Source organism: Poecilia formosa, unplaced genomic scaffold (genome assembly GCF_000485575.1).
Source record: "Poecilia formosa unplaced genomic scaffold, Poecilia_formosa-5.1.2 Scaffold745, whole genome shotgun sequence".
Taxonomy (NCBI): Eukaryota; Metazoa; Chordata; class Actinopteri; order Cyprinodontiformes; family Poeciliidae; genus Poecilia; species Poecilia formosa.
Genome location: NW_006800684.1, coordinates 86,024 through 97,447, shown reverse-complemented (window position 1 = coordinate 97,447; position 11,424 = coordinate 86,024). Strand labels below are relative to the sequence as shown.

Genomic DNA, 11,424 nt, shown 5'->3' with positions numbered 1-11,424 from the left:
AATAAGAATAATTTACTTTGTTAGAATTATTTTCACTCTTTGCTGTCAATAGCAGAGTTGACAAAAAATAAATATTTTTTCTCGGGATTTATAAATCAAAAGTCATTTCTCAATAATGTATAAAAAATAAATACAAGAAAATAATTTGTTTCTTGTCTTGAAACGTTAAATGTACATTAAATTATGGAATTGAGGGGGCGCGAGTGCGCAGCTGTAAGATGTAGACGTGTTGGTTTACGCTCTCTACCACAACTTTAAGTAATTCAATAAATACCACGATAAAAGCACCTGGAAGCTGGCACTTTAGACGTTGCATCCTTGGCTAGCCACCGGGCATCATGTCGCCGTTGAAGAAAGCCGCAAACTCCGGGAAAAACAAGACTATGGACGGGTACATTGGCGGTGCTAACGCTAACGAGGCTAATGCTAACGTAAGTAGTGGCCATACTGGCGGGACCGAGAGCGAACCCAGAGACAGTGCTCCAGGGGACAAGACCCGGTTGCTCGAGATGTGTTAGGAAATATGTAAAACTATGTCGCGTCAATTCTTGGGAAACTGGACGAGCGCTTCACGCCCTGGAAGCTAAGTTCCAATCTGTCCTCGCCGCACAGACTGACTTGCAGAACCGCATGGTTGGCCAGGAATTAGCAACAAAGGCTCACGAGGAGCGTATGGGAGAACTAGAAACGAAATGTGAGGAGCTCACAAAGCTTGTATCCCAGCAGCAAACTGGACTTGGAGGCCCGCTCCCGAAGACATAACATCAAAATTGTCGGCATCAAGGAAAACTCAGAAGAAGGGAGGCCGACTGAGTTTGTCTGGAAGCTCATCCCCGAACTACTGGGCAAACAACATTTCCCGCTTCCACTGAAGGTTGACCGCGCACACCGCTCTTTGTGGCCCGTGGCGGGTGAGAAACCACGCACCATCATAGCCTGAATACATCACTTTCAGAGCAAAGAGCAAATTCTACGCCTTGCCAGGACGCAGCCGATGGAATACAAGGGGAACAAAGTTTTGATTTTCCCAGACTACACCAGCGAAGTAATGAGCCAGCGCCGCGCCTTTCGGAATGCGACGCAAGCCTTGAGAGGGGATGGGATCAGGTTCCAGCTGCGCTACCCGGCCTGGCTGCTGGTGCAATGGCAGGATGGTGACCCCCCCGAGGTATTCAACGACCCGGCTCGGGCAGAGGCGGCTCACCTGCGGAGGAAGAGAAGCACGACTGAAAAGGACTAGTGAGCATGTGTGGCACATTTATCCAGTTTTTGCTTTTTCTCTTCACAGTCTTAAGGTGAACTAATTCCGTTAAGCTGTGGTTCGTTTGACNCGTATTTATGTCTATGATTTTAGAGCCCATCTTTTCTGTACGTCTACTGTGACGTCATGACGCTGGGGCGGAGTTTGAAGGCGAGCCGGGATTCCTGAGGATTACCCATCATGCCCCGCGGGTAAAGATGGCAGCAGATCAACTTTTCTCGGAGCTCTGAGCGGATTCTATCTCCAGTAACGGAGCTCCTATCCGGGCCGCTGCTACTCTCACTGACCGCCGTCCGGCTGCCCTGCCCGCAGCACTGCTACCGGGAGTCGGATCGGTCCGGAGCCCCCAGCTCCTGCTCTCCCAGCCGGAGGAAGGACCGCGGACCTCGGACTGAAGTTTGTCTACCCTCGGCGGTGCCGCCCCGGGCCGCGCTGGGCCGCGCTGACCGCCGCTCGGGTAAGCTGGCAGCGGGCTGCGGGGCTGCGAGCGGCCGGCGCGAGGCTGGCTGCTCAGAACGACCGGTGCGACAGACGGGGAACTGGGCCACGGTCCGAGCCGCGGCGGCACCGGAGCAGTTTGATGCGGTGTGACGCTGTGTTGGGTAACGGTGTCGGGGCAGTAAGCTGGGCTGTTCGGGCCGGGCTCGGGCACACGAAGCTCCGCTGGGTTTGTCGTGTTGTCCCCGGACTGCCTTGCAGACAGAACCCAGGGCTGCAGCGTGACTGCGCCTGACAGACAGTGGAGTGGAAAAACACTCAACGAGTCACACACCTGCAGCCAGGCGGCCAATCAGAGGCCAGCACCCCCCATGGCTGCTGGGGGTCCATGGATCCGGGTCTGACTCGGATCAGTTCAGGAATCAGTTCAGGAGGAGGCAGGGAATCCCAGCAAGGCATTCTGGGTAATTTCCTGCTGGGATAATCAGGAATGGATTCTCTTGGACAGGTTGATGGTTCTTAGCCGATCATTACCTAGTTCTGGTTCTGATCCAGATTGGACACTGGAAACCTGCAGGTGTGGTGATCAGCCTGGTCCGGTTCCAGATAGAGGGGATTAACTGGACCAACCAGAACCACCAGAACGGGTCAGAACCCGGTCCAGTTCCAGGTATAGAACAGATAGGAGGGCCCGCTGGACCAGAACCACCAGACATTGTATCACTGCAGCCTGGTTCTGCAGAACCTTCTGACTGAACAACCCGACCCACTGCTCTTCTGGTCTCCAGAACCTGAGGACCCGTCCTACCAGCAGACTGATCAACCGGGCCGGTGGTTCTGGAGGCTCTGGAAGGACTGGTTCTGGTTCTGTCAGTCCTTAATGGTTCTGATCAGAACCTGCAGGCGCTCTGTGTTCTGAATGGAAACAGGAAGTGATGTCAGAGGTTTGATGGTTCTGTTTCATCTGGACCGAGCCGGTTCTGATGGAGGATCCGGTTCTCAGTGGGAGAGAAAGAGGAGATAGTGTGTGTGTGTCATATGAGCCGGCCGGGTCGGTGGTTCTGGTGTCATGTTCAGGTGGGTCACATGACCCGACTCCAGCCTCCCAGACAGAAGGACCTCTGGCTGCAGAGCAGAACCAGAACCAGGCAGGAAGGATGAAGGAGTAGCTCTTTGGTTCTGGTTCTGATCAGAACCCGGTTTTAATGACTCTGTGTTTTTTCAGGTTATCGGATCAGAACACAGAAGAGGATCCAACCAGAGGATGAAGAGTTCCAGGTGAGGATAACTGTGAGGCCCGGTCTGTTTGGACCTGGTCCTCCTGGTGATCATTGGGTTGCCATGTTCAGAACCGGTTCAGATCGGTGCGTTGGAACAAAATGCCTCTGAGTCACAATCCAAGATGGCCGCCGGGGCGCTGCGAACCCGTTTTAACAGGAAGTCGATTTTAGAAGTTCTGATGTTTTGCTTTGGATTCAGAGAAAAATTAGAAAATATTCACATGTTCAGTAGAAACATAAATTATTTCCCAACTTTACATTTTAAACCTGATTAAATGTGAAATCGCCATGGCAACATTTTACCATGCAGATATCAATAATGGGCCAACATCAGTTCCTCCTGCTGTGGTTCGTCTGATACTCCAACAGAACCGAGGCCGATTCGGAACCTTTATGAACCAAAACGAATTCATGGGGAACTCTGACAGGAAAATGTTTGTTTAAAAATTATGATGAGATCATTAAAGAAAATAAGAACCAAACAGTTATCTAGTCCAGTCCCATAAAATGTAAGATATTAATTTCATTATTATGTTTGAAGTTTTCCCTGTAATGATTTTCAACAAAAGAAATTTAAAATAAAAACTAATTCCTGCATTTTGAGACAATAAACCTTTTTTCAATTCAAGTTCATGAATGTTTTTAGAAAAATGTTCAGAAGTGGACACTGTACAAGAAATCTTTCCCATTTCTTAATATGACAAGATTTGGTCCAAAAGGGATGAAGAGTTAAATTATAATTTGAACGATTTAATCCTCTTTAATACGGCTTTCTAAAAATCACATTGAAGTTAAATAATTTTATTTAAAAGAGTTTAAGTGTTGCAACATCTAAAATCAAATGTTATCTGTACAGCAGCAAGGCATTTCAAAGAGCAACAATAAAACGTGACATTAAGTCGTTAAATTGATCTCGATTCAAATAAAACTAACCAGGAGGGTTTTAGTCTGGATTTAAAGGAAGTCAGTGTTTCAGCTGTTTTACAGTTTTCTGTTAGTTTGTTCCAGATTAGTGGTGCATAGAAGCTGAATGCTGCTTCTCCTTGTTTGGTTCTGGTTCTGATGCAGAACCTGAGGGTCTGGCAGGTTGATACAACAACAACAGATATTTAATGGTTGTGTTGCTAAACCGTCCAGTGATTTATAAACTAACAGGATTTTACAGTCTGTTCTCTGAGCTACAGCTGTAGGACTGTAGATCTGGTCTTATGTCTCCATCTTCCTGGTTCTAGTCAGAACAGCAGCAGCAGCTTCTGGATCAGCTGCAGCTGGAGGATCGATTTGTTGGTCAGACCTGTGAAGACGCTGCTGCAGGAATCAATGCGACTGAAGATAAACGCCTGGATGAGTTTCTCTGATCTGAGACATCAGTCCTCTGATCCTGGAGATTCTTCAGGTGGTAGAAGGCCGACTTTGTGACTGTCTTAATGTGGCTCTGAAGGTTCAGGTCAGAGGTCATCACTACTCCCAGGTTTTGGGTTGATTGCTGGTTTTAGTTGTAATAACTGAAGCTGTGCATTCTCTAGATCTGTAACTCTTTAGGTCCAATAATAACTTCAGTTTTATTTGTGTCCAGAAAGTTTTCTCTCATCCACACATTGATCTGTTCTCAGCATCTGTTCAGTGATTGGATGGGGTCAAAGGTCACCTGGTGACATCATAATGTAGAGCTGTGTATCATCCAAAGGTCAGAGGTCGGCCTGTAGTTCTGCAGTAGTGATTTTATCAGTGGTTTGATAGCTGCTGTTTCCAAGGGAAAACACCTGAAGAGAGCGATGAGTTACTATTCGGATCAGATCATTAATGACAGGCAGGACTTCCTTAAAGAAATGTGAGGGTCGGAACTGGAGCTTCACTGACTTATCATTTCTTCTAGGGTTTTATAATTAAGTAGTTGGAATTGGGTCATTATTCCTGTACTTGTTGTGTTTGTGTTTGGTATTGGTACTGGCTTTAGAGTGGATGTTCAGATTAAACTTCTGATTTTCTGAAATTTCTCTGAAAATAAGCTGGTAAAATGGTTGCTGGGATTAGATTGAAGTTCAGGTGGTGATGTCATAGGAGGGTTTGTGACCCTGTCAACAGTAACAAATAAAGCTCCAGCTTTGATAATGTTTTTGTTTATGACATCTGTAAAGAAAGCCTCTCTTGCATGTTTTAGTGTTGTGTGATAGTTACGTAGTCTTTCTTTATAGATGTCATAATAAACGTGAAGTTGAGTTTTACACCATTTCCATTCGGCCCTACGACAGAGTTGTCTTGCAGATTGAACTGTTTGTGCATTTCTCCATGGAGATTTCTTCCTACCAGTCACAACCTTTACTTTAATGGGGGCAACGTAATCAATGAAATGTTTCTGCTTTGTTTTCTGTGAGAGAACATTTTGTGACAGTATTTGTTTGTCCAAGTGGGTTAACGGATAAAGAACTTTCAAAGATAACAGGAAGTGATCCAACAGGGCGACATCAGTTACAGAGACATTGGAAATATTCACACCCTTACTGATAACCAGGTCCAGTGTGTGTTGCTTGTTTGACATGTTGTGTTAGATCAAAACTCTCTAATACATTAAGGAGCTTTTTTTTGCCCCTCGGTCTTCAGGTGGTCAACATGAATGTTGAAAATCGTAATCAATGCATATGAGAGATATAAGCTCATTCAAGTCCATAAAGAAATTTTCCACATATGTTGGAGTTTTGTATAAAGTTAGTGTCAAAGTTTGTTTGTGGTCTTTTACCTCAATACAGAGATACTCAAAAGACGTGAAATGACCCAAAGAGATTTTACTACAGTTCATGGTATTCTTAAATATTGAAGCCACACTTCCTCCTTTAGGAGGAAGCTTCATTTAGGATTTGCCATATGCAGCAATGAATTCTGGGTAATTCACTAAGCCAAAGTCTGGATGCGGTTTGGCAGAGGGGCGGGGCTAAAGCAGGAAGTGGAGGACTGGGACGCAATAAAACCTCAAACCCTCCAACAGGAAATCACATGTGATTGGCAGGAAGTGTCGAGCTGTCCTGTTTTGATGCTTCCTGTTACAGGACCTGGAGGTCAAAGGTCAAGGTTTAAAGTGTTGCTCTGTGTTCCAGGTGTGACCCTTTCTATGGATGAAGTCTCTTCTGGAACCGTTCACAACTCAGGTAAGAACCAGAATGCACCTGGAGAACGACTGGAGAACAACCTGGGGAATGACCTGGAGAGCGACTCAGATTGAACACGGCTGTGACTTGATGATGAACAGGCAGAATCCTCTTTGGGATCCAGACCCAAGTCTTGACTTGTCTTGAACCAAAAAACGTAACTGACCTCTGACCTCTTGCTGCTAAGCTAGCTGCTACATTACAGGACATTTCCTGCTGGAAGTGTCAAAATAAAAGCTCTTCCTGTTGTGTTCATTTAGAGCAGCGGTTCTTAATCTGGGTTCTATCGAGTCGATCTCGGGTTCGGCGGAGCCTCATTTAAATGTAAGATTTTAAGGATGTTACATTTAAATTTTCTTCTTAGTAAAACTTCAAATAACAATATTCGTAGTTAGTTTGTTTTGTTATCATAGCAACAATTTGATGCTGTGAGTTTAATCTTTGAGTTTATGCTGTTTGCCCACTAATACAAATTAATAAACTGGTTTATAGCTGATTGTTTTTAGGTTGGCCAGTTAAACTCCTCCCCCTCTCCCAGATTAAATCCAACACAGAAGCTGTTAGAGGTGCTGCTGTTTTTAGCACCTGTGGTTCACACAGAGCTGTGCAACCAGAGCTAATGGTGGATTTAAACTCTTACCCTGATGTGGAGTTCTCCAAAGAAACATAATTCCTCACAGGGAGTTGATGTAAATATCCATACCCGAGTCCAGTTTGAGTGAAAGGCATGCAGCAAGCAGAGGCAGCGCGAGGCACCAGCGGAGTGTTGGTCTGCTCTCCTGGCTTTAGGAATTTATCTTTTAGGAATAAATCTGCTCCGCCAGTGAAACACTCAGAGCAACAGAGACGCTTGTAATCCCGCTAAAAAAAATCGATTTTCTTTCCTTTCTTTTTTTTTTTCATGATTATTTTCCTAAAAACATAAACAAGCTTAGCCTGGCGGGGGGGCTAGCAAACTGTGGAGAGCCACCAGGCTTATAATACACTGGTTTCTGTTTTGTCGGAGAAGCAGCGAATATTAAAACAAGTCGCTATGGAAACGGTAGCGACTTGGCAGGTATTATCTGTACCTGCTGATGCTGCAGGTACAAATAATATTGTACCTGCAGGATTGGCTTCAAGTTTTCATCCCCATGAACCGATCTGCCGAGCGTTGCTATAAACACGCTCACCCACAGGGGGCAGTGTAGCGATAAGCTGAACCCTGTCTATCAGTCAGATGGCTTCTAAACAGGCGCCATGTTGGATTCCTTTTAAACAGCGTATTAGAATATAAAGATAATGGAACGCTCAGCGCTTATCGACGGTTTATTTAAATCTCCACTTTAGTCTGAAGATTTATAAATAAACATTTTTATTCAGCAGAGTTTTGGTCTGGATGAAAACACAGAAATATCTTTGTTTTCCCAGATATCTGTGGACTGAACAAACATCTTTAATGATTCAGATCCAACTTCTAGATTAAAACCTGAAAATGATCTGGAAACAGCTCTGGAAAATAAGCAAAAAAACCCCAAATCTGAATCATGTCAGTGGAGAAGGATCTGGGAAAGATCACACCCAAAACCAGAAACATGACAACGAACAAAACAACCAGAATGTTTTCTGCTCCGCTTCATGAAAAACCACCAGAACCAGAAACGTCTAGAAACAATATGTAGATCTGAAATGTGAGTAGAAACGCCTGGAGGAAGATCAGGAAGCAGAAATCCAGAAGTCCTGGCAGACGGGCGAGGGTCACACAGATCGATGCGCCCTGATTGGCTGCTGGTCACGTGACCCAGATGGACTAAATGGAGCGGAAAGTCACGATTACGGCTCTGGTCCCCGCAGCAGCACCGTTAACCGGACTGGACCGGATCACCTGAACCGGTCTGGTCTGGACCTTCCTGTCCTCTGGTTCTGTGGTTCTGTATGAGTCCAGTTGTCCTAATCCAAGTTTGTCTCCTCCAGTGAAATGTTCCTGGCCGTTCTGACGACCCGGATGACGATGTCACCTGTATGACATCATCACACACCTGCTGATAGCCGAGTGGCTCTGTGCCGGCCCGGTCCGGATCGATCCAGCTGCACTTCCTGTTCTGGAAACAAGAGCTGATCGATGATTGGCCTGAGGCCGGCACACACACACACACACACACACACACACACACACACTCTAACTCAGCTGTGAGGGGCGGGCGAGCATCGACCTGCACTCAGATGCAGAGTGTTGCCGTGACGATGGGCAGTCGGGTCGGGGAGTCGTGGCGAGCGGTCGGTCGGTCGGCAGGCAGGTGAGCGTCGTCGTGGTGTCTCTGACTAGCTGACCTTTGACCCGTTGTCCCGGCAGGACCGCAGACCCGACCGGAACCAGCAGGCAGGATGGCGAGCGCCGGCCCGGCCAGGAAGCCGTACCGCAAGGCTCCGCCGCAGCACCGCGAGACGCGCCACGGCCTGACCCCTGCCTCGCCGCCGCCCGCCCCGCGGCCCGACTTCAGCCAGGTAACCCTGCCCCCCCAGCTCCGTAAGCAGGCCCCGCCCCCCTCTGACAGCGAGCCGGACGTCTCCAGCCTGTCCAGCCTGGATCTCTACGTGCCGCCGCTGACGCCCTTCAGGAGCTCCGCCCACCGGCCTGAGCGCCACACCGCCAGTCAGAGCAGGGGAGGTCACCAAGGCTCTGCCCCGTCCAGGAAGCGCTCCCCGGTGCGGCACCGCCCCACTCGGACCCAGCGGGCTGCCCCTGCCCGTGCTGCCGCCCCCAAAGGCATCCTGAAGCAGCCGGCCGCCGTGGGGGCGGAGCCAACCTACGACACGCTCAGGAAGTCGAGGTCGGCGGAGCTACTGGGTGACAGGCGGCGGGGGGCGGAGCATCGGGGGCCGCCCTCGCTGCAGTCGCTGGCCCCGCCCTCCTCCACCCAGACCGCCTGGAACTGGAGGATACAGGTTCTGGAGGAGAAGGTCCGGTTCTCCAGCTTCCTGGACGAGATCACCTGCCGTGTCTTAAGCCCCGCCCGCCTCGCACAGCTCGGCAGGCCGCCCACAGACCTCAGAGGCCCCGCCCACCAGCATGGCCGCTGCCCCGACGCCAGCCGACGGTCCGCAGACCGGACCCGGCGCTGGGACGGCTGGGTGGCGTCGATACGGCGACCCGACAACTGGAACCAGCCTCTGGAGAGGGCGGGGCGCGGTGACATCACACGGGGGGCGGAGCTTAGAAAGGTGACTGAGGTCAGGCAGAGACCCAGACTCCCCCTGTCCAATCTGTCCCTGCTGTCCCACATCAAGGTAGGTCAGAGGTCACTCGGCCTCCTCTTCCTCACGTCCCGCCCTTCATCCTCCCTGCTCTCCCTCAGCATCTGAGGTGCGTTCGTTTTGTCCACCTCGTTGGTCCAGGACTGGACATGATGGTGATTATTATCAGGTTCTGATTCAGCGGGTTCTGTTGGGTTTCTGGGTCCGTTCTCCAGAGGGACAGTTCCTGGGTTGCTCCAGCGTTGCTCTCTGATTGGCTGCTGGCCTCTTCTACAGCCTGGTTCCCCGAGCGGGTTGGGTCAGTACCGGCTGATAGTCATGATGGGGTGCATGCTGGGAGCTGGATGAACAGAAACGGGTTCACAGGACACTGGAAGGCAACTGGTTTCCTGCTGGTTTCATTAAACTGGATCTAACGGGTTTAGAATGGAATCAGACTGGTTTCAGTTTGCTGGTTTTAACTGGTATGGGTCTTGTTCTGGATGGTCAAGTCGGCCCCATTCTGCCCCAGTCGGCCCCATTCTGCCCCAGTCGGCCCCATTCTGCCCCAGTCGGCCCCATTCTGCCCCAGTCGGCTCCATTCGGCCCCATTCGGCCCCAGTCGGCATCCTGCATGTCTTAGTTGTCTCTGCTTTAACGCACCGGGGTCCAATGATGCTCATTAGAGGCCCAAGATGAACACTGACCTGCTGAGGAGGTTGTTGCTACCACCAGGGAAGGAACTAAAACATGCAGGATGCCGGGCCTTGAGGACCCACTTTGGGCCCCCCTGCAGTAGTCAGTGTCAGAGCGGTCCGGCGCTCTGCCTGTGGTTCAGATAGCGTGGGTCTGAGGATGGATTGTTGGTTTGTTGAGTCTAATTCTGCTTCTGCTCGGTTCCAGGAGGCGCTGTCAGACTCTGACAGGATCAGGTGAGTTGGTCTGGTCCCTTCTCTCCAGGTGTCCAACGTCCTAATAAGGCTAAAGCACTTCCTGTCCCACCTCCTTACCCAGAATCCTCCAGCAGCAGAACGAGGACCTGCGGCACCGCCTGTCACTCTCCACCCACAAGATGGAGGCCATGGAGGCGGAGTTTGAGGGCAGCCGTCACTACATGGAGGCAGAGCTCAGCCGGACCAGAGACGACCTGGACAAGATGAGGGACAAGTTCCGCAGGTGAGGAAGCCGACGAAGATGATGAGGTCAAAGTGTCTTCATCACCTGATCAGCTGCTGTTCGCAGGAACATTTAAATGGTCTTTTATTATTATATTATATTAATATAGCTATGTGAATTAGATGCACTGAATCAGCCACTGTAGTTCACTAAGGAATTCAGGATGGATCATGTGATGCAGTAAAACACCAAGCACTTTAATCCCCTGGCTAGCCCAACTTTAGCATTGTGCTAGCCTTTGTACACTAAACTAACTTTGACCTGCTGATGTTAGCTTCACATTGACCTCAGCATTTTGGAGTAGCTCAAAGTATTTTGTTGGCTTAAGTACGCAGATATTGGTGTTATTTTAGCATGACATATTAGCCTTAGCAGAGGGCATAATTTGTTGATGTTGGCATAAACAGACTGACATCAGCATTATGATATTATTACGGTTATAACATGGATGTGCTTGTGTGCTATTGCATTAATATGATGAATAATCATTGATACTTTCATCTAAGTTACATTGCTAGCAGAACGTAGCCAGGTGATGTTAGCCTTCTGGTAATGTTAATAGTAATGTTAGGATTATATAAGTTTTATCTTATTGATGTTAGCATTAGCCTGGTGATGTTAGCAGTATGTTAGTGTAACCCTGTCCGTGTGAGATGACACCTCACTGTTCCTTAGACTCTGCGTTGTGTTTTCTTTAATGGTTGTCGGAAGGAAACTTGAGGCAGGAATCGGACCCACACGGCGGTTGAGATCGAGGTTCAGACCGTTTATTCGGACCAGCCGACAGCGCAGCGGCTTAACGCAGTTATTATTATTTTTATTTTTTTGTTTACAGATACAACATAAAAAAGAAAAAAAAATGAAACAAAACTAACTACTTGGACATTAAAAGTAACATTTGGCTACAGTGAGG

At 48.6% G+C, this 11,424-nt stretch overlaps 1 protein-coding gene across 4 annotated transcripts in view; it reads left to right on the top strand.

Annotated features, from left to right (window-relative positions):
- Positions 1-11,424, top strand: part of tjap1 (tight junction associated protein 1 (peripheral)) — a 21,615-nt gene that overhangs the window by 1,547 nt on the left and 8,644 nt on the right. For 2 of the 4 annotated variants that reach the window (XM_007542940.2, XM_016666583.1), the window contains exons 2-6: positions 2,925-2,977; positions 6,072-6,122; positions 8,455-8,606; positions 10,239-10,267; positions 10,350-10,511. In XM_007542940.2, the coding sequence (XP_007543002.1) occupies positions 6,086-6,122; positions 8,455-8,606; positions 10,239-10,267; positions 10,350-10,511 (380 nt within the window). In that variant the 5' untranslated portion in view covers positions 2,925-2,977; positions 6,072-6,085. Of the gene's footprint in view, positions 1-1,421; positions 1,719-2,924; positions 2,978-6,071; positions 6,123-8,454; positions 8,607-10,238; positions 10,268-10,349; positions 10,512-11,424 lie in introns of those variants that run through there. The other 2 variants (XM_007542939.2, XM_007542942.2) reach the window with 2 other exon arrangements.